Genomic DNA, 27,360 nt, shown 5'->3' on the forward strand with positions numbered 1-27,360 from the left:
CAGTAAGTCAGTCAAGTCAGTAAGTCAGTAAGTCAGTCAAGTCAGTAAGTCAGTCAAGTCAGTAAGTCAGTCAAGTCAGTAAGTCAGTCAAGTTAGTAAGTCAGTCAAGTCAGTAAGTCAGTCAAGTCAGTAAGTCAGTAACTCCAAGACTTAAATGCTTACCCCTTTTCTTGCCACTTTCAGCAACACTTGTGTGCCTACTGGTGCATCATTGCTTGGCAGATACAAGATATGGCAATTAAAATATCAAAACACAATCCATAAACCCAGCTGACTCCTAGACACGTATGAACGAAAGGCTGGGACAGGGGTGGCAGGGGATGGTGGTATGTCTGCCCCATGGAGACAGTGGTCTCACCCACAGCAAGGCAGCGGCCTGAGCTAGGGAAATATCCTGCAGGCGATGCTCCAAATTTTTCCCCCTTCTGGTTATTACCAAAACGTACCAAATAAATCCATGTATAATATAAGGGTCTACTGTACAGCCTCTCCTCACTTACCGATGTACTCATTTACCGACAACTCGGAGTTACGATGGGTTCTCTGATGAGTCGTTATTGTATACTGTATGAGAGGTTGGGTCATGAACAGGCAGCGAAGCATCTCAGCGTCAAAATTCTGAATCTCCTTCCTACAGCCACTCAGTACACTAGCTTTCACAGTTTCCAAGACTACATATTTGTGCAAATTTCCTGTTGTTTTTCCTTTTGGAAGAGGAAAAACAAGAGGAAAATGGAAGAAGTACAAAAAGAAGTTCACAGTAAAGGAGTTAGCTAGTGTGTTCGTATGTGTGTTTACATTCTCGGTGTATTGTGGCAGCTTAAGAAATGATTAAACTTAGTGAACAAGATATGTCAAAGGTAATAATAATAATAAAAAGAATAATAATAGTAGGTAGTAGGTTGTTAGACAGCAGCCACCCAGGGAGGTACTACTGTCCTGCCAAGGGAGTGTAAAACGAAAACCTGTAATTGTTTTACATGATGGTAGGATCGCTGGTGTCTTTTTTCTGTCTCATAGACATGCAAGATTTCAGATACATCTTGTTAATTCTACTTACACTTAGGTCACACTGCACATACATGTACACGATTATATATACACACTCATCTGAGTTCTCTTTGATTTTATTTTAAAAGTTCTTGTTCTTTTTCCTTTTCTTTTTATATTCATGGGGAAGTGGAATAAGAATCCTTCCTCTGTAAGCCATGCGTGTTGTAAAAGTCAACTAAAATGCCAGGAACAATGGGCTAATAACCCCTTTTCCTGTATAGCCTACTAAAAGGAAAAAGAAGAAAACCATCAAAGTGGGATGTCTGAATGTGCGTGGATGTTGTGCGAATAATAAGAAAGAGATGATTGTGGATGTTATGAATGAGAAGAAGCTGGATGTCCTGGCTTTAAGTGAAACAAAGCTGAAGGGGGTGGGAGAGTTTCAGTGGGGAGAAATAAATGGGATTAGGTCAGGAGTTTCAAATAGAGTTAGAGCTAAAGAAGGAGTAGCAATAATGTTGAAGGATAAATTATGGCAGGAAAAGAGGGAATATAAATGTATTAATTCAAGGATTATGTGGAGGAAAATAAGGGTTGAATATGAAAAGTGGGATATAGTAAGCATTTATGCACCTGGAGAAGAGAGAAGTGTAGAGGAGAGAGAGAGAGAGAGATTTTGGGAAATGTTAAGCGAGTGCATGGGAAGTTTTGAACCAAGTGAAAGAGTACTTGTGGTTGGGGATTTCAATACTAAAGTGGGTAAAAAACGTTGTGGAGAGAGTAGTAGGTAAATTTGAGGTGCCAGGGGTAAATGAAAATGGGGAGCCTTTAATTGAGCTACGTGTAGAAAGAAGTTTGGTAATAAGTAATACGTATTTTATGAAAAAGGACTATGTATTGATGGATAAAAGGTTGATGGGTAGGCTTCAGGATGTACATGTTTATAAAGGGGCAACTGATATATCGGATCATTATTTAGTTGTAGCTACAGTTAGAGTAAGGGGTAGATGGGACGAAAGGAAAATGGAAACAACAAGTAAGAGAGAGGTGAAAGTGTATAAACTAAGAGAGGAGGAAGTTAGGGTGAGATATAAGCAACTTTTGGCAGAAAGGTGGGCTTGTGCAAGTATGAGTAATAGGGGGGGTTGAAGAGGGCTGGAATAGTTTTAATAATGTAGTATTAGAATGTGAGGCAGAAGTTTGTGGCTATAGGAGGGTGGGTGCAGGAGGAAAGAAGAAAGAAAGGTGAAGAGAGTGGTGAGAGTGCAAAAGGAGAGCAGATGATAGAGTGGGAGAGGCACTGTCAAGAAATTTTAATGAAAACAAGAAAAAATTTTGGAGTGAGATAAACCAGTTAAGAAAGCCTAGGGAATGAATGGATTTGTCAGTTAAAAACACAGTAGGGGAGTTAGTAGATGGGGAGCTGGAGGTATTGGGTAGATGGCGGGAACATTTTGAGGAACTTTTAAATGTCAACGAAGAAAGGGAGGTAGTTATTTCATGCACTGGCCAGGGGGGGGTATAACATCTTTTAGGAGTGAACAAAAACAGGATGTGAGTGTGGAAGAGGTGTGTGAGGGATTACGTAGAATGAAAGGGGGTAAAGCAGCAGGAAATGATGGGATCATGACAGATATGTTAAAAGCAGGGGGAGAGGGGATATAGTGTTGGAGTGGTTGGTATTTTTGTTTAATAAATGTATGGAAGAGGGGAAGGTACCTAGGGATTGGCAGAGAGCATGTATAGTTCCTTTATATAAAAGGAAGGAGGAACAAAAGAGATTAAAAAAAATATAGGAGAATAAGTTTACTGAGTCAAGGGGCTAGTAACCCCTTCTCCTGTATATAGTACTAAATTTAAAAGGAGAAACTTTCGTTTTTTCTTTTGGGCCACCCCACCTCAGTAGGATACGGCTGGTATGCTAAAAGAAGAAGAAAATATTTACCGAGTATACCAGGAAAAGTGTAAGGTAGGGTTATTATTGAAAGAATTAGAGGTAAGACAGAGTGTAGGATTGTGGATGAGCAAGGAGGTTTTAAGAGTGGGTAGGGGATGTGCAGATCAAGTATTTACATTGAAGCATATATGTGAACAGTATTTAGATAAAGGAAGGGAAGTTTTCATTGCACTTATGGATTTAGAAAAGGCATATGATAGAGTGGATAGGGGAGCAATGTGCCAGATGTTGCAAGTATATGGAATAGGCAGTAAGTTACTAAATGCTGTAAAGAGTTTTTATGAGGATAGTGAGGCTCAGGTTAGGATGTGTAGGAGAGAGGGAGATTACTTCCCCGTAAAAGTAGGTTTTTGACAGGGATGTGTAATGTCACCATGGTTGTTTAACCGTTTGACTGTCGCGGCCACATATATACGTCTTACGAGGTACCGTGTTTGAAGTATATATACTCATAAATTCTAGCGGCTTCAAATCAAGCAGGAGAAAGCTGGTAAGCCCACATGTGAGAGAATGGGTCTGTGTGGTCAGTGTGCACCATATAAAAGAAATCCTGGAGCACGCAGTGCATAATGAGAAAGAAAAAAGTCCGACCGTTTTTTTTAATTAAAATGCCGACTTTGTGGTCTATTTTCGTATAGTATTTATGGTTGTATTCTCGTTTTCTTGGTCTCATTTGATAGAATGGAAAACATATTATAGAAATAGAGGTGATTTTGATTGATTTTACTATAAAAAGAACCTAGAAATGGAGCTCAAAGTAGAGGAAATGTTTGATTTTTCCCAATGTTCAAAAGTAAACAAATGATGCCATTGTCCAATAAATGTCCAACTAGCCATTCTAATATGCAGTCATGAATGGATTGATGTTATTTATACAATTATTACAGTATTACAGTAGTCTGCATAATAGTAAGTCTTCTATTTTTTGTTTGAATAAAACTTCAAAATAGAAAGCAAGAGTAATATCAGAGGGGCCTGGAGACATGACTGATGAACAAAGAAAATGTTATTTTAGAGCCAGGAATGTCTGCATTGTTCATTCTGGACCTTATTTTGAAATTGTCATATTTTTTAGTTTTCGTGAAATTGGCCAAATTGCAAATTTCTGACCACATTATTAGGTAGTTAAAATCGGTAAATGGACAGTTTCTTGTACTCAATCGATAGAAAAAATGGAGTTCTAAAGAAATAGCTATGAGTTTGGGTGACTGGAACAATGGAATTAGCCGAAAATAGGGCTCAAAGTGGGCGAAATCGCCGATTTGTAAACAGCACAGAGGTCGCTAACTTCGCGAGAGCATAATTCCGTCAGTTTTCCATCAAATTTCGTTTTTTTGGTGTCATTACAATCGGGAAAAGATTCTCTATCATTTCATAAGAAAAAATAATTTTTTTTTTTTTTAAATTTTGCGACACCGGGAGACACCTCAGGATTGGGGGTTGAGACAGTCAAAGGGTTAATATATTTATGGATGGGGTTGTAAAAGAAGTAAATGCTAGGGTGTTGGGGAGACGGGTGGGATTAAATCATTGGGACTCAGATACAAAATGGGAGATGACACAGTTACTTTTTGCTAATGATACTGTGCTTATGGGCAATTCTAAAGAAAAGTTGCAAAGGTTAGTGGACAAGTTTGGGAGTGTGTGTAAAGGTAGGACGTCGAAAGTGAACATAGATAAGAGTAAGGTGATGAGGGCATCAAATGATTTAAATGAAGAAACATTGGATATCACACTGGAGAGAAGGATTATGGAAGAAGTGAATGTTTTCAGATATTTGGGAGTTGATGTGTCAGCAGATGGGTTTATGAAGGATGAAGTTAACCACAGAATTGATGAGGGAAAAAAAGGTGAGCGGTACTTTGAGGTATGTGTGGAGACAACAAACGTTATCAATGGAGGCAAAGAAGGGAATGTATGAAAGTATAGTGGTACCAACACTCTTATATGGGTGTGAAGCTTAGGTTGTAAATGCTGCAGTGAGGAGGCAGTTGGAGGCAGTGGAGATGTCCTGTCTATGGGCAATGTGTGGTGTATATATTATGCAGAGGATTCGAAGTGTTGAAATCAGGAGAAGGTGTGGAGTTACTAAAAGTATTAGTGAGAGGGCTGAAGAGGGGTTGTTGAAGTGGTTTGGTCATTTAGAGAAATGGATCAAAGTAGAATGACATGGAGAGCGTATAAATCTGTAGGGGAAGGAAGACAGGGTAGGGGTCGTCCTCGAAAAGGTTGGACGGGGTAGAGCAGGTTTTGTTGGTGAGGGGCTTGGACTTCTAGCAAGCATGCATGAGCGTGTTAGATAGGAGTGAATGGAGACGAATGGTTTTTGGAACCTAACGAGCTGTTGGAGTGTGAGTAGGGTAATATTTAGTGAAAGGATTCAGGGAAACCGGTTATTTTTATATAGCCGAACGTGAGCTCTGGAAATGGGAAGTACAATGCCTGCACTTTAAAGGAGGGGTTTGGGATATTGGCAGTTTGGAGGGAGGTGTAATAGGACAGTATATATATATAATTGGGGCCCTGATATTATATACTATATGGAGTTTATTACATTATTTCGGGTCACTTTTCATATTGTATGTTTATAGTATATGCTTCTAAACTGTTGTATCTGGGCACCTCTGCAAAAACAGTGATTATGTATGAGTGAGGTGAAAGTGTTGAGTGATAATGAAAGTATTTTTGTTTTGGGGATTTTCTTTCTTTTTGGGTCACCCTGCCTAGGTGGGAGACGGCTGACTTGTTGAAAAAAAAAAAAATAAAGCTGAGCTCAGCAGTTCTTTTGTGCAGAGGGTGAACTGGTGGGCATTGGGCAGTGTGACAAGCTAGGTTGAATTCAGATATCAGAGCGTGAACACGTCACAAATCTCCTGCTATAAACAAAGTAATGACTTTGTGTGGTAAACTCTGAAATACTGTCAATCTCCACTAGGAAAACTAGTGTTAAAAGGAAACACAAGTGTATAATCTGTGATATAATCTCAATAAAGTGTAAAAGTTTGTGTCACTGTATGCATTCAGGCGTTATGAACAAAGGGACAAGATATCACCCTATCGTGTAACGAATGACCGAAGTGGCTCCCTATCAACAAGTGAGGACAGTGTAACTATGCATCTGTAGCAGCCTACTCAACACAACAATACCGGGGTTACACCTCCCCTACAACAAACTAGGGGAAACTGGGTCAGTTACAATACCCAGGTAAGTCCAGCCATACAAACATCTCCTTTCATTAGCTACAGCTAATAGGTAGAGGTGAGATTTGACTGGAGTTACCAACAGATCTGAAATGCATACCACTACACATTTCAGATAGTGAAATCCTGAGATATATGCTCCTTTGGGGCAAATTATATGAATAACTTGCTTGTTAATAAACAGCCACTGTGGACACTGAGACGGCACCCTGAAGGGATTTCCAGGAAGAGGCTGCTGGAAATTGTGAGGTTAAAAGATAAGTAACGCCCATCTTATGTTTGTTTCACGTAGGAAAGTGTACTTATCTAACCAGTTCTCCACATAAACAGCTTCCAAAATATTTACTACTACTTGACTGGAAACTAATTACAAATAAGTGCACTTTTATAAGTAGTACATATTTTGGAAACTACTCAGATAAAGAGTACTTTTAGGTGATAGCACATTTACCATTCAAATGGCATAACTGCTCCATTGTATGGAATAGTATCACTAAATGCTGTTCAATAATAACCTTTCCCACAGTCTCTCTCTCTCCTTTTACCTCCGTGTACATTTCAACTGCAATACTCCTTTCTATCCTTTTTTTTTCAGATACACATGATTTAATCTAATTTATCCCTCTCCATTCAATCTTTCCTACCCCTTTTAAGTCAGTGGTGCAACATAAACAATGGTGCAACATAGTCAGTGGTGCAACATAAATAAACAATGAAATGAAAAATAAATAATGAAAAAGCAATCATTAGGAGTACTTTTGGTAACATGAGAGAATTATATATGCAAAACACACAGCACACATGACTGAAAATATTAAATAAAAATATATTACCTTAGAAGTGATTCTCTCCTTCTCTGCTAAAGCAATTCTTTTCTTTTTATTTACAATGACATCAATAGTTTGAAGTAATCGTCGTTCCTGTGCTTGAATGTCATGTTTTGTGACAGGACGCATGAAGATATTCATTGAGGTATATGGGTAGTTAACAGCACCAAATCCTGATAAAGCTGCCATCACAGTCACACCAATAACCCCAATACGACTAATGCTCTGTAGGAAAAATATTATATTATATTATATTTTATAATATTAGAGTTAGAGCTAAAGAAGGAGTAGCAATAATGTTAAAGGATAAGCTATGGCAGGAAAAGAGGGACTACAAATGTATTAATTCAAGGATTATGTGGAGTAAAATAAATATTGGATGTGAAAAGTGGGTTATAGTAAGCGTGTATGTACCTGGAGAAGAGAAAAGTGTAGAGGAGAGAGAGAGATTTTGGGAAATGTTGCAGTTAGAATGATAACAAATTCTCACTACAGGCAGCACACTCCACCAATATTCAATACACTAAACCTACTCACCATACAAAACATCCATACTTATTACTGCACCTATTACATACATAGAACACTTAACTCTGATATTAACCCTCCCCTCAAACATCTCCTTGCCAACCTCAACAGAACACATGACCATAACACAAGGCACAGATCACTCTTTGATGTTCCTCGTGTTCATCTCACACTATGCAAAAACTCAATGCACATAAAAGGCCCTAAAATCTGGAATTCATTACCTGTAAATATAAAAGAAACACTACCTGTTTATAAATTCAAGTCTCTACTCAAAGATCACTTACTCACCCAAAACCAAATAAATACTGAATAACTGAACCTTATAAATTGTATATCTTAAATGTTTCTCACAATTATATCACATAAATGTTAAACCTAAAACCCAATCTAACTTTATTATTTTTTAAATACACTACCTAACAGAATCCTTCATATGACCTGTCTTTGTAATACTCACTTGTGCTTTATAGTAATCTGTTTACATTAATGTTTTATCACTGACTTCATCATTGCTTAGTTAATCTTAAGTTAATTTTAAGCCAGCCCGTAATGCTATGCATAGTATAAGTGGCTTTGGCATACTGCTCTTATCTGTATTTTTTTGTACCTCTATGTGTGCACAAATTTATAATAATAATGCGTGGGGAGTTTTGAATCAAGTGTGAGAGTAATGGTGGTTGGGGATTTCAATGCTAAAGTGGGTAAAAATGTTATGGAGGGAGTAGTAGGTAAATTTGGGGTGCCAGGGGTAAATGTAAATGGGGAGCCTTTAATTGAGCTATGTGTAGAAAGAGATTTGGTAATAAGTAAAACATATTTTATAAAGAAGAGGATAAATAAATATACAAGGTATGATGTAGCACATAATGAAAGTAGTTTATTAGATTATGTATTGGTGGATAAAAGGTTGATGGGTAGGCTCCAGGATGTACATGTTTATAGAGGGGCAACTGATATATCGGATCATTATTTAGTTGTAGCTACAGTTAGAGTAAGAGGTAGATGGGAAAAGAGGAAGGTGGCAACAACAAGTAAGAGGGCGGTGAAAGTGTATAAACTAAGGGAGGAGGAAGTTCGGGTGAGATATAAGGGACTATTGGCAGAAAGGTGGGCTAGTGCAAAGATGAGTAGTGGGGGGGTTGAAGAGGGTTGGAATAGTTTTAAAAATGCAGTATTAGAATGTGGGGCAGAAGTTTGTGGTTATAGGAGGGTGGGGGCAGGAGGAAAGAGGAGTGATTGGTGGAATGATGAAGTAAAGGGTGTGATAAAAGAGAAAAAGGTAGCTTATGAGAGGTTTTTACAAAGCAGAAGTGTTATAAGAAGAGCAGAGTATATGGAGAGTGAAAGAAAGGTGAAGAGAGTGGGGAGAGAGTGCAAAAAGAGAGCAGATTATAGAGTGGGAGAGGCACTGTCAAGAAATTTTAATGAAAATAAGAAAAAATTTTGGAGTTAAACAAGTTAAAAAAGCCTAGGGAAAGTATGGATTTGTCAGTTAAAAACAGAGTAGGGGAGTTAGTAGATGGGGAAAGGGAGGTATTAGGTAGATGGCGAGAATATTTTGAGGAACTTTTAAATGTTGAGGAAGAAAGGGAGGCAGTAATTTCATGCACTGGCCAGGGAGGTATACCATCTTTTAGGAGTGAAGAAGAGCAGAATGTAAGTGTGGGGGAGGTACATGAGACATTACGTAGAATGAAAGGGGGTAAAGCAGCTTGAACTGATGGGATCATGACAGAAATGTTAAAAGCAGGGGGGATATAGTGTTGGAGTGGTTGGTATTTTTGTTTAATAAATGTATGAAAGAGGGGAAGGTACCTAGGGATTGGCAGAGAGCATGTATAGTCCCTTTATATAAAGGGAAAGGGGACAAAAGAGATTGTAAAAATTATAGAGGAATAAGTTTACTGAGTATACCAGGAAAAGTATACGGTACGGTTATAATTGAAAGAATTAGAGGTAAGACAGAATGTAGGATTGCGGATGAGCAAGGAGGTTTCTGAGTGGGTAGGGGATGTGTAGATCAAGTGTTTACATTGAAGCATATATGTGAACAGTATTTAGATAAAGATTGGTAAGTTTTTATTGCATTTATGGATTTAGAAAAGGCATATGATAGAGTGGATAGAGGAGCAATGTGGCAGATGTTGCAAGTACAGTGGACCCCCGCATAACGATTACCTCCGAATGCAACCAATTATGTAAGTGTAATTATGCAAGTGCGTTTGTACGTGTATGTTTGGGGGTCTGAAATGGACTAATCTACTTCACAATATTCCTTATGGGAACAAATTCGGTCAGTACTGGCACCTGAACATACTTCTGGAGTGAAAAAATATCGTTAACCGGGGGTCCACTGTATATGGAATAGGTGGTAAGTTACTAAATGCTGTTAAGAGTTTTTATGAGGATAGTGAGGCTCAGGTTAGGGTGTGTAGAAGAGAGGGAGAATACTTCCCGGTAAAAGTAGGTCTTAGACAGGGATGTGTTATGTCACCATGGTTATTTAATATATTTATGGATGGGGTTGTAAAAGAAGTAAATGCTAGGGTGTTCAGGAGAGGGGTGGGATTAAATTATGGGGAATCAAACACAAAATGGGAATTGACACAGTTACTTTTTGCTGATGATACTGTGCTTATGGGAGATTCTAAAGAAAAATTGCAAAGGTTAGTGGATGAGTTTGGGAATGTGTGTAAAGGTAGAAAGTTGAAAGTGAACATAGAAAAGAGTAAGGTGATGAGGGTATCAAATGATTTAGATAAAGAAAAATTGGATATCAAATTGGGGAGGAGGAGTATGGAAGAAGTGAATGTTTTCAGATACTTGGGAGTTGACGTGTCGGCGGATGGATTTATGAAGGATGAGGTTAATCATAGAATTGATGAGGGAAAAAAGGTGAGTGGTGCATTGAGGTATATGTGGAGTCAAAAAACGTTATCTATGGAGGCAAAGAAGGGAATGTATGAAAGTATAGTAGAACCAACACTCTTATATGGATGTGAAGCTTGGGTGGTAAATGCAGCAGCAAGGAGACGGTTGGAGGCAGTGGAGATGTCCTGTTTAAGGGCAATGTGTGGTGTAAATATTATGCAGAAAATTCGAAGTGTGGAAATTAGGAAAAGGTGTGGAGTTAATAAAAGCATTAGTCAGAGGGCAGAAGAGGGGTTGTTGAGGTGGTTTGGTCATTTAGAGAGAATGGATCGAAGTAGAATGACATGGAAAGCATATAAATCCATAGGGGAAGGAAGGAGGGGTAGGGGTCGTCCTCGAAAGGGTTGGAGAGAGGGGGTAAAGGAGGTTTTGTGGGCGAGGGGCTTGGACTTCCAGCAAGCGTGCGTGAGCGTGTTAGATAGGAGTGAATGGAGACGAATGGTACTTGGGACCTGACGATCTGTTGGAGTGTGAGCAGGGTAATATTTAGTGAAGGGATTCAGGGAAACCGGTTATTTTCATATAGTCGGACTTGAGTCCTGGAAATGGGAAGTACAATGCCTGCACTTTAAAGGAGGTGTTTGGGATATTGGCAGTTTGGAGGGATATGTTGTGTATCTTTATACGTATATGCTTCTAAACTGTTGTATTCTGAGCACCTCTGCAAAAACAGTGATAATGTGTGAGTGTGGTGAAAGTGTTGAATGATGATGAAAGTATTTTCTTTTTGGGGATTTTCTTTCTTTTTTGGGTCACCCTGCCTCGGTGGGAGACGGCCAACTTGTTGATAAAAAAAAATAATTAAGTAGTAGATTGGTAGACAGCATTTGCTCAGGGAGGTACTAATGTCCTGCCATACAAATGTGAAACAGAAACCTGTAATTGTTTTACACAATGATAGGACTGCTGGTGTCTTTTCTTTTTATCTCATTAACATGCAAGATAGCAGGTACATCTTGCTACTTCATTTACACTTAGGTCACATTAGAGGCATAGCCAGGTTCTAAAGTTAGGGGAAGTGAGCACACAAAGGGGCACCATGACACGAACAAAATCATTTTAAATTCATTACACATTTTTGTTTTTAAACTCAAAAAACAAGGAAAATACAGTTTTAAAAGAAATACACATAACTGTTATTGTGTACTTAAAATCAAAACACAATAAAAAAGTTTTACAGGAAGCTCATGAATCTCAAAACATAATAAAAACATGTGTTATTTAATTATTTTAATTTAAAATGTAAAATGAAAACAAAATGTGAAAAATGTATGAAGCAACTACGTACAATAATCTCTTTCATCTAGGCTTTATTCTAGCAAAGTTCTCTATTACTTTATTACAATCTAACTCAGTAGCCAACTCTCTTTTTCAGTGGAGAGAAAAGCTAACCCAGACAATCTATCCTCGCCCATTGTAGAACCAAGGTAGGACTGTGTGTTAGAGCCAACTAAAAGACCATTCTGCAACTGTGCTAGTTATTGGTAAGGTCAGAAAAATGTGGTACAATGTGAACAAGTTAGGATAAATGGAACACATGTCATTAATGATCACAAATTTAAGTACACTAATGATGATTAGTCTCTCGACACTTGAATTTGTCACACTGCTAGTGCTCATTATCTCTTTGTATACGTCTTTGAATAAAAAAAACTCTTGTACAGGCAGTGCCAAGACAGCAGTGCCTAAGTGTGCACAATAAGGCTAGGATTTATTTCAAGAAGTACTATAAGTAACAGAAGTCCAAAACTTATTTTACAGCTTTATACAACACTAGTGAGGCCTCATTTGGATTATGCCGCTGAGTTTTGGTCTCCTTACTACAGGATGGATATAGATTCATTGGAGAACATACAGAGGAGGATGACTAAAATGATTTACTGTATGAGGAATCTCCCATATGAAGATAGACTTAGAGCCTTGAATCTTTACTCTCTGGAGAGACATAGAATGAGGGGAGATACCATCAAAGTGTACAAGTGGATGATAGGCATAAACAAAGGTGATATTAGTAAAGTACTGATGATGTCGAACCAGGTAAGAACCAGAAATAGCGGATTTAAGTTGGAAAAATTTAGATTTAGAAAGGACACAGGCAAGTACTGGTTTCCAAACAGAGTTGTGGATGTGTGAAATAATCTGTGTTGGCAAAATTATCCGGATCTAAAGCACTAAATTTGGAAGCCACATGTCTAAAATGCTCAAATCTTTTACCAGTGCTATTAAAAATAGAATCTAAGGACACTAAGCAAGATTCAACTATGAATTTCTTTCAAACATCAAATATTCCTTTATCCTCTGCAATTTCACCATGGAATCTTTTTCTTTTACTTTCTCTGTGCTGCTTGTATTCCATATTAACCATTTCACTGTTGGTGCCATATAGGTATGGCTTACGAGCCAGTGTTGGTGATGTATTTATATGCCAAAATTCTAGCGGCTTCAAATCTAGCAGGAGAAAGTTGGTAGACCTATATGTGAAAGAATAGGTCTGTGTGGTCAGTGTGCGCAGTATAAAAAAAATATCGGGGAGGCCACAGTGCACTGTGGGAGTGCTAATTCAGTACGCCTTGGTCACCAAGCCTAGCAGTAAGAAATACCTCACTCCCAGGTGAATAGGGATTCTTCCCTTCCCAAGTGATAGTTCTAGCACAGATTGAATTGTCAGTGAAGATGAATCTCATGGTTTGAGGAGTTTGTGACCAGGATACCAGAAATAGTGCTGAAAACCCAGACGATTATCAATCTTCCACCTTTCACCAAAAAAGTCTAAGTACTTATTACCATGTGGGTGGTGGGGAAGACAGTGTGGGTCATGGGGAAGGCAGCGTGGGTGGTGGGGGAGGCAGTGTGGACTTGTGTAAACATAGCAACATATGTGTAGATTATCTATGATAATCCAAAAAAGTCAAAGTGACTTATTTGCATGTGGGTGGTAAGGAAGAAAGTGTGGGTAGTGGGGAAGGCAGCATGGGTTTGTGTAAACAACATAGCAACATGTGTAGATTACCTATGAAAACCCAAAAAAGTCAAAGTGACTTATTTCCATGTGGAAATAAGTCACTAGTGGGGAAGGCAGCATGGGTAGTGGGGAAGGCAGCATGGGTGGAGAAGGCAGTGTGGGTTTGTGTAAACAACATAGCAGCATATGCATAGATTACCTAGGATAACCCAAGTCAGACAAAGTAACTTATTTCCATGTGGGTGGTGGGAAAAATGGCAAAGTTGGTGGGGAAGGCAGCATGGGTAGTGGGGAAGGCAGGGTGGGTGGTGTGGAAGGCAGCATGGGTTTGTGTAAACATTTTTGTCAACAATATAATGATAACAGTGTTTGTGCAGTTATTGTGTTTCATACAATGAGTGGATATGTATATGCAATATGCATTATATTGGTCTCACAGGCCACAAGTTACTTGAAAAAATAAAATACAGGTCCGCCATCACAAATCCGGCAATCAGTGATTCGGTTCCTTCAGTCATTCGGCACTAATTTCAGCTAGCATAATTTCAAATTTCCAGGGTTGCCACACCAACCTGCTGGTACTGTTTGGTGGCGCTGCTTACTGCGTAAGTCATTCTAATTTCTTTTTCTCCATTTATTGTTATAACCTGCTTACTTTTAGCCCTAGCCATGGTTCCAATGAATAAAAAATGCTTTTCATTGTGTAAAGCACCTACACAGTACATTGTCCATTAAAGATACGGTGGCTTTGAAGCCACTGTTGGTTGCCATGAGCTCAGTCTCGTGATGCAGGGGAATACGCTTTATTATTATGCTAATATCAACACTACAGCTTATTGCCTATTACAATTGATCTAATATGTCATAATAAACAATATAAATAACATAAACATGTTAAATACTCCAGAATGAATAATATTTGGCATAATACCGAGCAGTTCAACAGAGGTATGAGGAGGACATGGGATACAAGTACCATTCTCCTATCACTGTCTTGGGGCTTATATTAGAGAAAATGGAGTGTAGCACAGGGCTAACTGTGATATACACCCACACTGCACCATAAAACTGAAACAAAAAAGCTATTTCCTCTTCATAGATTATCACACACAGCAGCATGTGTGTAGAGAACCTAGGATAACCGAAAAAAGTCAAAGTGGCTTATTTCTAGTACCTGGCTTGGGTTAGCCATATATGATTTTTGATAAATATTCGATTCCCAGCCAGGGTAGAAACATTGGGTGTGCTTCTTTACACCTGTTGTCTATGTTCACCCATCAGTAAATGGGTACCTGGGTGTTAGTTGACTGGTGTGGGTGTTATCCCGGGACACTGACCAAATTTGCTTGATATACTCAGCATAACAAGCAGCTTTCTATATAGTAGTATGTCACTGATGTCAGCTATGACATAGTTCCTTGATAATGTGAGTAGTCACGAAAGCGCTTGGAATTTCTCTATTCTTTCAGAGTGGTTGTTTCGCATACCTTGTATATGTACGTGTAGTTAATAAAGATATTATTATTATTATTATTATTATTACTATTATTATTTTCTCAGTTGTTTGTTGGGTTATCTTACTGAAACTTGGGGAATGTATGATGGAAAGATACTTCTTAACGTACACCAAAAATGAAAGAAATCAGACCATAAATAGCGGAGTTCACTTCTCAGCCATTAGCGGCTGCTTAGCGGTATACTTTTGTATGTTTTTTATGGTTATATTCTCGTTTTTTCAGTCTCATTTGATAGAATGGAAGATATATTACAAAAATAGATATGATTTTGATAGCTTTCATGATGAAAAGTACCTTGAAATTGCGCTCACAGTAGCGGAAATGTTCTATTTTTTAGTGATGCTCAAGAGTAAACATATGACATCACCGTCCAATACCTGTCCGCCTGCCAGTCCAAATTCCAATACGGAGTCAAGACTGGGTTGACATTATTTATTTATGGGCTGACATTATTTATATGGGTTGACATTATTTATTTACTATTTACTGATGGGTGAACATAGACAACAGGTGTAAAGAAACACACCCAATGTTTCTACCCTGGCTGGGAATCGAATATTTACCAAAAATCATATTTTTTTTTTATTTTTATTTATTTTATTTAAAAATTTGAGCACACATACAGAGGTACAACAAATACAGGTAAGAGCAGTATGCCAAAGCCACTTATACTATGCATAGCATTACGGGCTGGCTTAAAATTAACTTAAGATTAACTAAGCAATGATGAAATCAGTGATAAAACATTAATGTAAACAGGTTACTATAAAGCACAAGTGAGTATTACAAAGACAGGTCATATGGTTGTATGCATTGTTGTACGTTCAGTAGAATGGAGTATTCTGTTAGGTAGTGTATTTAAAAAATAATAAAGTTAGATTGGGTTTTAGGTTTAACATTTATGTGATATAATTGTGAGAAACATTTAAGATATACAATTTATAAGGTTCAGTTATTCAGTATTTATTTGGTTTTGGGTGAGTAAGTGATCTTTGAGAAGAGACTTGAATTTATAAACAGGTAGTGTTTCTTTTATATTTACAGGTAATGAATTCCAGATTTTAGGGCCTTTTATGTGCATTGAGTTTTTACATAGTGTGAGATGGACACGAGGAACATCAAAGAGTGATCTGTGCCTTGTGTTATGGTCATGTGTTCTGTTGAGGTTGGCAAGGAGATGTTTGAGGGGAGGGTTAATATCAGAGTTAAGTGTTCTATGTATGTAATAGGTGCAGTAGTAAGTATGGATGTTTTGTATGGTGAGGAGGTTTAGTGTATTGAATATTGGTGGAGTGTGCTGCCTATAGTGAGAATTTGTTATCATTCTAACTGCAGCCTTTTGTTGGGTAATTAGTGGTCTGAGATGGTTACTTGTTGTTGAGCCCCATGCACAAATTCCATAGGTGAGATAGGGGTAAATAAGAGAGTGATATAGGGCCAGGAGGGCTGACTGTGGAGCATAGTACCGTATCTTCGATAGTATGCCTACAGTCTTGGAAATTTTCTTAGAAATTTGTTGTACATGTGTATGAAATTTGAGTCTATTATCAAGGTGGATTCCTAAGAATTTTCCCTCTGTTAGCTTTGTGATAGGTGATCCGTTTATCATTATGTTAAGAGGGACATCTGTAGCTCTGTTACCAAACTGAATGAAGTAGGTTTTGTCAATGTTTAGTGTAAGTTTGTTAGTTCTCATCCAGGTAGATATTTTCTGTAATTCGGTATTTACAGTATTGGCTAGCGTGACTGGGCTCGGGTGGGAGAAGACGTATGTAGTGTCATCTGCAAATAGTGTGGGTTTGAGTAATTGCGAAGCATTTGGTAGGTCATTTATGTATAGGAGAAAGAGAAGAGGGCCAAGGACACTTCCCTGTGGGACACCAACTGTAATTGGTTGTGCAGAGGAGTTTGCCCCATTTGCATACACATATTGGCTTCTGTTGCTGAGGTATGACTTGAGGTAGTTGAGGGAGTGCCCTCTTATACCATAGTGTGACAATTTTACGTGGAGCAAGTCATGGTCAACTGTATCAAAAGCTTTACGTAAGTCAATGAAGATCCCCAGTGGGACTTCTTTTTTCTCTATTGCAGTGTATATATGTTCTAGCATGTGTATAATAGCATCATTAGTATTTTTATTAGGCCTGAATCCAAATTGGCAGGGGTTGAGTATGTTTTGGGAGATAAGGTAGGAGTAGATTCGTTTATGAATTAATTTTTCGAAGATTTTTGAGAGAGGGTGTAAGTTGGATATTGGCCTATAGTTATTCAACTCTGTTTGGTCTCCTCCTTTGTGGATCGGGGTGACCCTTGCTATTTTGAGTACTGTAGGGAAGGTGGAGGATTCAATGGATTTGTTAAAGAGTGTTGCAATGATTGGTGATAGCACTTGTGACACTTTTTTGTATATAAAGGGTGGTAAGGTATTTAAATCTCCTGCCTTGTTTTTTAGTGTGTTGATAATAAGGGAGACTTCGTATGGGTTAGTCGGAGCTAGGAACAGTGTGTTCGGGTAGTTGCCGGTGAGGTAGTCATTTGGTGGGGTATCTGAGCTTGGGATTTTATTGGCAAGGTTTTGTCCTATAGTGGAGAAGAAATCATTGAGTCTGTTTGCTGTTTCTGTTGGTGGGAGTTGGGGTTCATCTGATTTTGCTAATTTTATTTCGCTATTTCGTGATATCTTTTTTGTTCCTAGAATTTCTGATAGGGTTTTCCAGGTCTTTTTTATATCACCTCGTAAGTTGGATAATCTGTTCTCATAATACAATTTTTTTGCCCTTCTTATCAGGCTGGTTAGGATTGACGAGTAACGTTTTGTTTGGTCTCTGGTTATGTGACCCATTCTGTACTGTTTTTCATATTGGTGTTTTGTATTTATGGATTTGAGAATGCTGGGTGTTAGCCAGGGACTGTTCAGTCTCTTAGCTGTCATCTGTTTAGTTTTTTTAGGGCAGTGCTTGTTATAGAGGTATTGGGTCTTTTTTAGAAAATTATTAATACATTCGTCAATATCTGTATAGATTTCTAGCTCAGTGTGCCAGTCAATGTTTGCTACTGCTGTTGTGAAGTTATTAATGGCTGCCTCATTGTGAAGTCTGAAGGTGACTTTAGTAGTGTCTTGGGGTAATTTACCAAGAGTTGTTATGAGGAAAGTCGGGTAGTGGTCTGTGGTATTATCTGTAATTATGCCTGATTTTAAAGGGGATATGGTGTTGGTCCAGATGTGGTCAAGTAGGGAAACACTAGTCTCTGTAACTCTTGTAGGTTTTGTTACTGTTGGTAGCAACATACAGTTACTCATTGTGTTTGTGAATTCAGTAACGTGTGGGTCCTGGTCTTGCAGGAGATTTATATTGAAGTCACCTGAGAGTAGTAAGTGATCTTTGTTCATGCGTGCATCAGTTATCATACTTCCTAGGTTTTGACTAAATTGGCTAATGTTTGACTGTGGAACTCTGTAGATGTTTATCAATGTGAGAGGTTTTTGTAGGTATTTGGATTTGAATTTGGCTATTATATATTCCCCATGTTCATCCCTTGTGCAAGTATTAGTGATACATTCTAGTTGGTCTGAGTAGTATATGGCTGTGCCACCCCCTTGTTGGTCTGGCCTACAGTTGTGTATGGCTGTGTAACCAGGAATGGCATAGACATCTGTACTATCAGGCTTTAGCCAGGTTTCAGTTAGTGTAATGATGGACATATTGGCATGTAAGGAATTTAGTAATGCTATGAGGTCATCGTAATGCTTGCTTAAAGATCTGATATTGTAGTTAAAGATAGTTATGTTGTTGTTGGCACTGAGAAGTGCCTTTGATTGTTCTGCAGTGTAGTAATTACAGTAACTGTTTGATTCATTTAAGTCATTAAATAAGAGATTGGTATCAGGATCAATGCTTGTAATCATAAGATTTGTAGTGAATCTATAGTTAGAATTAAGTATAAAACAAAGTAAATAGTCTTAAGCTAAAAAATAGCACCTGAAATTATTTAACAAATGTAAAATAATGAGCTAAGGTAGTTTTTTTTTTTTTTTTTTTTTTTTTTAATATAAAATAAAGGAGACAATATAAAAGGGACTAATACAAATATAGTGATGATCAAATAATGGAGCTTGGGAATATGATAGTAGGTAGTACTATAAAGGTAATTCTTTAAAGTTAGAATTATAGTATAAAATAATAATATAAAAGGGACTAATATAAGTTGTGGTGAACAATAAAGTGGTAATCAAATAATGAGCTTTGGAATATAATGGCAAAATTGTGAACTTATTCTACTTTAGCACCTGAGAATAGCACCTTGATTATTTTAACAATTGTGAATATATAAACTAGGGTAGTTATATAAAGCTAAAATAAAGGAGAAAATATATAAGGGACTAAAATTAAGTAATGGTAAACAAAGTTAAATGGACAGGTGGTCACTATGAAATAATATTGGTTTAGGAGTAAGATCTGATTTGTAATATTAAATAAACTGAGCAGTTTATTGCACAATAAAAGTAAAAAAAAATGAGGTAGTTGGTACTAGCTAGCAAAAGATAGTTTTGGTACTTGCAAAAAAGTAATTGGAATATACACTAATTGCATACACAATGAAAAGTGACTAAAAAAAACAAGTAGTGATAAACAAAATTAAATGGACAGGTAAGAATAATGAATATTATTAATTTGGAGTAAGATTTGACTTGTAGTTTAAAATTATGAGCAATTAATAGCAGTAAGAAAGAAGTATAGGTAGTAGGTTGGTAGACAGCAACCACCCAGGGAGGTACTACCGTCCTGCCAAGTGAGTGTAAAACGAAGCCTGTGATTGTTTTACATGATGGTAGGATTGCTGATGTCTTTTGTCTGTCTCATAAATATGCAAGATTACAGGCATGTCTTGCTACTTCTACTTGCACTTAGGTCACACTACACATACATGTACACATTTATTTATACACACTCATCTGAGTTTTCTTTGATTTTATCTTAATAGTTCTTGGTCTTATTAATTTTCCTTTTATATCCATGGGGAAGTGGAATAAGAATCTTTCCTCCGTAAGCCATGCGTGTTGTAAAAGTCAACTAAAATGCCGGGAACAATGGGCTAGTAACCCCTTTTCCTGTAAAGATTACTAAAAAGAATAAGAAGAAGAAAATTGTCAAAGTGGGAAGTCTGAATGTGCGTGGATGTTGTGCAGATGATAAGAAAGAGATGATTGTGGATGTTATGAATGAGAAGAAGCTGGATGTCCTGGCTTTAAGTGAAACAAAGCTGAAGGGGGTGGGAGAGTTTCAGTGGAGAGGAATAAATGGGATTAGGTCAGGGGTTTCAAATAGAGTTAGAGCTAAAGAAGGAGTAGCAATAATTTTGAAGGATAAGCTATGGCAGGAAAAGAGGGACTATAAATGTATTAATTCAAGGATTATGTGGAGTAAAATAAAGATTGGATGTGAAAAGTGGGTTATAATAAGCGTGTATGCACCTGGAGAAGAGAGAAGTGTAGAGGAGAGAGAGAGATTTTGGGAAATGTTGAGTGAATGCGTGGGGAGTTTTGAATCAAGTGTGAGAGTAATGGTGGTTGGGGATTTCAATGTTAAAGTGGGTAAAAATGTTATGGAAGGAGTAGTAGGTAAATTTGGGGTGCCAGGGGTAAATGTAAATGGGGAGCCTTTAATTGAGCTATGTGTAGAAAGAAATTTGGTAATAAGTAATACATATTTTATGAAAAAGAGGATAAATAAATATACAAGGTATGATGTAGCACGTAATGAAAGTAGTTTATTAGATTATGTATTGGTGGATAAAAGGTTGATGGGTAGGCTCCAGGATGTACATGTTTATAGAGGGGCAACTGATATATCGGATCATTATTTAGTTGTAGCTACAGTTAGAGTAAGAGGTAGATGGGAAAAGAGGAAGGTGGCAACAACAAGTAAGAGGGAGGTGAAAGTGTATAAACTAAGGGAGGAGGAAGTTCGGGTGAGATATAAGCGACTATTGGCAGAAAGGTGGGCTAGTGCAAAGATGAGTAGTGGGGGGGTTGAAGAGGGTTGGAATAGTTTTAAAAATGCAGTATTAGAATGTGGGACAGAAGTTTGTGGTTATAGGAGGGTGGGGGCAGGAGGAAAGAGGAGTGATTGGTGGAATGATGAAGTAAAGGGTGTGATAAAAGAGAAAAAGGTAGCTTATGAGAGGTTTTTACAAAGCAGAAGTGTTATAAGAAGAGCAGAGTATATGGAGAGTAAAAGAAAGGTAAAGAGAGTGGTGAGAGAGTGCAAAAGGAGAGCAGATGAAAGAGTGGGAGAGGCACTGTCAAGAAATTTTAATGAAAATAAGAAAAAATTTTGGAGTGAGTTAAACAAGTTAAGAAAGCCTAGGGAAAATATGGATTTGTCAGTTAAAAACAGAGTAGGGGAGTTAGTAGATGGGGAGATGGAGGTATTGGGTAGATGGCGAGAATATTTTGAGGAACTTTTAAATGTTAAGGAAGAAACAGAGGCAGTAATTTCATGCACTGGTCAGGGAGGTATACCATCTTTTAGGAGTGAAGAAGAGCAGAATGTAAGTGTGGGGGAGGTACGTGAGGCATTACGTAAAATGAAAGGGGGTAAAGCAGCTGGAACTGATGGGATCATGACAGAAATGTTAAAAGCAGGGGGGGATATAGTGTTGGAGTGGTTGGTACTTTTGTTTAATAAATGTATGAAAGAGGGGAAGGTACCTAGGGATTGGCAGAGAGCATGTATAGTCCCTTTATATAAAGGGAAAGGGGACAAAAGAGACTGTAAAAATTATAGAGGAATAAGCTTACTGAGTATACCAGGAAAAGTGTACGGTAGGGTTATAATTGAAAGAATTAAAGGTAAGACAGAATGTAGGATTGCGGATGAGCAAGGAGGTTTTAGAATGGGTAGGGGATGTGTAGATCAGGTGTTTACATTGAAGCATATATGTGAACAGTATTTAGATAAAGATAGGGAAGTTTTTATTGCATTTATGGATTTAGAAAAGGCATATGATAGAGTGGATAGAGGAGCAATGTGGCAGATGTTGCAAGTTTATGGAATAGGTGGTAAGTTACTGAATGCTGTAAAGAGCTTTTATGAGGATAGTGAGGCTCAGGTTAGGGTGTGTAGAAGAGAGGGAGACTACTTCCCGGTAAAAGTAGGTCTTAGACAGGGATGTGTAATGTCACCATGGTTGTTTAATATATTTATAGATGAGGTTGTTAAGGAAGTAAATGCTAGGGTGTTTGGGAGAGGGGTGGGATTAAATTATGGGGAATCAAATTCAAAATGGGAATTGACACAGTTACTTTTTGCTGATGATACTGTGCTTATGGGAGATTCTAAAGAAAAATTGCAAAGGTTAGTGGATGAGTTTGGGAATGTGTGTAAAGGTAGAAAGTTGAAAGTGAACATAGAAAAGAGTAAGGTGATGAGGGTGTCAAATGATTTAGATAAAGAAAAATTGGATATCAAATTGGGGAGGAGGAGTATGGAAGAAGTGAATGTTTTCAGATACTTGGGAGTTGACGTGTCGGCGGATGGATTTATGAAGGATGAGATTAATCATAGAATTGATGAGGGAAAAAAGGTGAGTGGTGCGTTGAGGTATATGTGGAGTCAAAAAACGTTATCTATGGAGGCAAAGAAGGGAATGTATGAAAGTATAGTAGTACCAACACTCTTATATGGGTGTGAAGCTTGGGTGGTAAATGCAGCAGCGAGGAGACGGTTGGAGGCAGTGGAGATGTCCTGTTTAAGGGCAATGTGTGGTGTAAATATTATGCAGAAATTCGGAGTGTGGAAATTAGGAGAAGGTGTGGAGTTAATAAAAGTATTAGTCAGAGGGCAGAAGAGGGGTTGTTGAGGTGGTTTGGTCATTTAGAGAGAATGGATCAAAGTAGAATGACATGGAAAGCATATAAATCTATAGGGGAAGGAAGGCGGGGTAGGGGTCGTCCTCGAAAGGGTTGGAGAGAGGGGGTAAAGGAGGTTTTGTGGGTAAGGGGCTTGGACTTCCAGCAAGCGTGCGTGAGCGTGTTAGATAGGAGTGAATGGAGACGAATGGTACTTGGGACCTGACGATCTGTTGGAGTGTGAGCAGGGTAATATTTAGTGAAGGGATTCAGGGAAACCGGTTATTTTCATATAGTCGGACTTGAGTCCTGGAAATGGGAAGTACAATGCCTGCACTTTAAAGGAGGGGTTTGGGATATTGGCAGTTTGGAGGGATATGTTGTGTATCTTTATATGTGTATGCTTCTAGACTGTTGTATTCTGAGCACCTCTGCAAAAACAGTGATAATGTGCGAGTGTGGTGAAAGTGTTGAATGATGATGAAAGTATTTTCTTTTTGGGGATTTTCTTTCTTTTTTGGGTCACCCTGCCTCGGTGGGAGACGGCCGACTTGTTTAAAAAAAAAAAAAAAAAAAAAAAAAAAAGTATAGAGTATTGGAGGTAGTTGGCATTAGCTAGTGATGACAAATAATAAAAATAATTATGCACAATATAATAGTAACGTACACTATATGTACCACACGTATATATGTATTAAGGGCACTTATCTAATCTGTTACAGAAATGTCAGCTTTTCTAAGGAAGGTAGAGAAATCGTGTTCATTTGAGATGGTATATTGTTGTCCTGTTGATGTTTTCCTTACTAGTATTTTCCCATCTCGCGTGAAACACTGGTGTATTTTGTTTTCCTGTTTAAGTTTTCTCAGCCTGAACAGAAGGTTTTGACGTTTTTTTTGTTAGACACTCATTTATGTACACTCCATTTTTCATTGTAATTGCTGATTTAATTAGGTCCTTTCTTTTATCGTATGAATGAAGTCTGATCATTATACTGTGTTTACTTCCTGGTTTTCCTAACAAACGTGTTTCTTTGATTTCATTGTTTTGCACGATGACTTGTACGTGGTTCTGTATTATCCTGATAGCAGTTTCTTTGCACTGTGCTTGTGTTATGTCACTAGGAATGTGTGGACTGTTTATTATAACTGCATCAGACAACTTATCTTGTTCAGTTTTGTCGTCTTGGAAATCAAGGTATTCATTTAGTCGAGTGTGCATGTTCTGATTCCAGTCCTTGATTGCTTCTTCAACCTTCATATTTATTGTTGTTATTTGCTCAGTGTGACTGGCTATAGCTACTTTTAGAGTATTTTCTGTGTCAACACTTCCCGATGTAATCTTCTCTTCAAGGTTTTGGATCTTATTCTCGAGGTTGATTATCTTGGATTCTCGTCGCTCGAGTGTTGCTTTGATATCTTTGATTTCATTTTCTAGAGAAACGATGTAGTCCTTGATATTGTCAGGAATAATCATACCTGAGTTATCATGGGTGAATCCTTTGAAGGGAGTGGAGTTGGAGGGGGAGTCAGCCATGTTTGTTGTTGTTGTTGTTGTTCCTTGGGTGGCGGCGGTGAGGGGGGTTGATGATACACTGGCGTCCTGCTGGGTAGACAAGTTGAGTTCTAGGGTCCTTGCTGTTATTCTTTTATTACTGGTGTTGTTTCTTCTGCGATATCCTTTCATAGTATCACTGAAGTAGATACTGTGTAGCAATGGAGGAGAAGGCTTGTTTTCTCGGAGCTTGGGTTAAGTGATTGTCTGGCAGCGGAGACAGTGTTTGGGTTAGCAGGGCTGTCTTCCTTAGATCTTCTAATTTTGTCAAGATTTGGGTTACATTCTTAGTATTCTTGGGTCATGTTGTGGTCTACGTGGGTTCATGTAGTTGAACTTTCACTTAGGCCATCACAAGTTTTGATGAGCGATGTTTTTTTGAGAAAGAAGAGCTGGTAGGATACCGTTGCTGCCGCCAGGTACTAGAAATAAGCCACTTTGTCTGACTTTTTTGGGTTATCCTAGGTTCTCTACACACATGCTGCTATGCGTGATAATCTATGAAGAGGAAATAGCTTTTTTGTTTCAGGTTTAGGTGCAGTACGAGTGTATATCACAGTTAGCCCTGTGCTACACTCCGTTTTCTCTTATAAGCCCCAAGACAGGGACAGGAGAATGGTACTTGTATTCCATGTCCTCTTCATATAAATACTGTTATGCAGTAGTCTGCATAACAGTAAATAACAGTAAAATAACAGTAAAAATTCCAAATGGTAAGCAAGAGTAATATAAGAGGGGCATGGAGCCGTGACTAATGAACAGAGAAAATGTTATTTTAGCACCAGGGAGGTCTGCATTGTTTATTCTGGACCCTATTTTGAAATTGGCATCTGTTGAAATTTGTGTGAAATTGGCCAAATTGCCAATTTCTGACCACTTTATTGGGTAGTTGAAATAAGTGAATGGCCGGTTTCTTGTACTCAGTCGACAAACTAGAAGTAAGTAAATAAGTAAGTTTATTCAGGTATACACAAATACAGTTACATAGATTATCATACACAGCAGCGTATGTAGAGAGAACCTAGGATAACCCAAAAAAGTGAAAATGACTTATTTCCAGTACCTGGCTTGCGCTTGCCATACACTGGAACCTCAAAAATCGAACGTATCACATATCGAACGTTTCGAAAATAGGACCATTTTTTTGGACAAACTGTGTCCCTATTATCGAACGCGCCCCTATTTTCGGACCGCCGGGTACGGGACCTGTCTGCTGCCCGCTCTGTCCGCGTCCCCGCGCAGGCGCCGTGAGCAGTCTAGCTTTGTTTATGCTTGAGTGAACACTAACCTGCACTCTCATTCACGCATTTTATGATTATTTCGTTGTGTTTAGTGCTTATGGGACTGTGAAATAAGCTGCCATGGGCCCAAAGAAACTTGCTAGTGGTACCCCTGTGGTAAAGAAAGTGAGAAACACCATAGATGTGAAGAAGGAAATAATACAGAAGTATGAGAGTGGCATCAGACTTGTTGAGCTTGCCAGGATGTATGGGAAAAACAAGTCGACCATCGGTTCTATCCTGTCAAAGAAAGAACAAATCAAGGAAGCTGATGTTGCAAAAGGTGTTAATATAGGGAGTGGATGAGGTGCCTTCTTCAAAGATTAAGGAGATTTGAGCCAAGTGGAATGATGTCCAAATGTTTGTGCAGAAGTACCACCCTGAGCAAGCTGAAACAAGCCATCTTTGCAACAAGTTCAGTGACAGAACCATGTCCCATTTTAGGGAAATGTTAAAGAGGCACCAGAAACAGAGGACTGTGGACAGTTATTTTGTGAGACAGGGGTCCAGTAACTCTCAAGCTGGTCCTAATGGCATTAAAAGACAGAGAAGGGAAGTAACCCCAGAGAGGGCTTTACCTGAAGTCCTCATGGAGGGGGATTCTCCTTCCAAATACTAACCCCAACTCCCTCTCTCCTCCTCCCTATCTTCCAGATGCCATCACCAATCTTCAATAAAGGTAAGTAAAAATTTTATTTTATATGTATTACTATACATAATTAAAAACTCTAGTATTTGTTGCAGGTAAAACTGTAATTTATCTCTATAAAATGTATTTTTTGTGTGAATATTTTTGAGTTTCTGGAATGGATTAATTGTATTTCCATTATTTCTTATGGGAAATATTGCTTCGAATTTCAGACTTTTCGAATTTGGAACTAGCTCCTGGAATGGATTAAGTTCGATTTTTGAGGTTCCACTGTACATGATTTTTGGTAAATATTTTTTTTTCTCAGTTGTTTGTTGGGCTATCTCATTGAAGCTTGGGCAATGTATGATGGAAAGATGCTTCTTAACGTACACCAAAAATAAAAAAGACGGACGATAAATAGGGAAGCTCACGTCTCAGCCATTAGCCGCCTCTTTGCGGTATATTTTCGTATGGTTTTTATGGTTGTATACTCGTTTTATTGGTCTCATTTGATAGAATGGAACATATATTACAGAAATGGACATGATTTTGATTGCTTTCATGACGAAAAGTACCTTGAAATTGAGCTCAAAGTAGCGGAAATGTTCGATTTTTGCTGGTGTTCAACGAACTTTGCGTAAGTCAAGTTGGTTAATTTTATTAAGCGTATTCTAACCTAACCACTCTGTAATCTGGCAAACTCAGTAATCCGGCACACTACAGGTCCCAATGATGACGGATTTGTGATGGAGGACCTGTATTAGAAAAGAAAAAATTGAATGAAAGTAAGAATAATAATATTGAGTGAGAGGCAGTTGCCAATGTTGCCGTAACCGGTTCACTTTCTGTCAACTTCACAGCTCTATATCTCAGTAAGTACTGATCACAAAATTTTTTTTTCTTTTAAAAATCACAAAAATATTCTTAAGATTTTGGCAAGAAAAAATTTATTTTTTCAAATCGTTTTTGACACAGCGTGAGTTCAGGATCAGGGGTCTCGACAGTGACAGGGTTAATGTCGCATTTTCAGGCCAACTCAGTTGTTTCATTCTCAATCTGTTTGAATCAAGAATCATACTCAATTTGCATGTTTTTCATATTTCTTTCAACAAACTGAATCAAATGA

The 27,360-nt window shown here is 38.1% G+C and overlaps 1 protein-coding gene across 3 annotated transcripts in view; it reads right to left on the minus strand.

Annotated features, from left to right (window-relative positions):
* Positions 1–27,360, minus strand: part of GPHR (golgi pH regulator) — a 218,194-nt gene that overhangs the window by 70,207 nt on the left and 120,627 nt on the right. For all 3 annotated transcript variants that reach the window (XR_011391904.1, XM_070084286.1, XM_070084285.1), the window contains exon 5: positions 6,985–7,203. Coding sequence is in view for 2 of the 3 variants with exons in the window: in XM_070084286.1 (XP_069940387.1) it covers positions 6,985–7,203 (219 nt within the window). In the remaining variant the exon portion in view is untranslated. The remainder of the gene's footprint in view (positions 1–6,984; positions 7,204–27,360) is intronic.

This window comes from Cherax quadricarinatus, chromosome 12 (genome assembly GCF_038502225.1).
Source record: "Cherax quadricarinatus isolate ZL_2023a chromosome 12, ASM3850222v1, whole genome shotgun sequence".
Classification (NCBI taxonomy): domain Eukaryota; kingdom Metazoa; phylum Arthropoda; class Malacostraca; order Decapoda; family Parastacidae; genus Cherax; species Cherax quadricarinatus.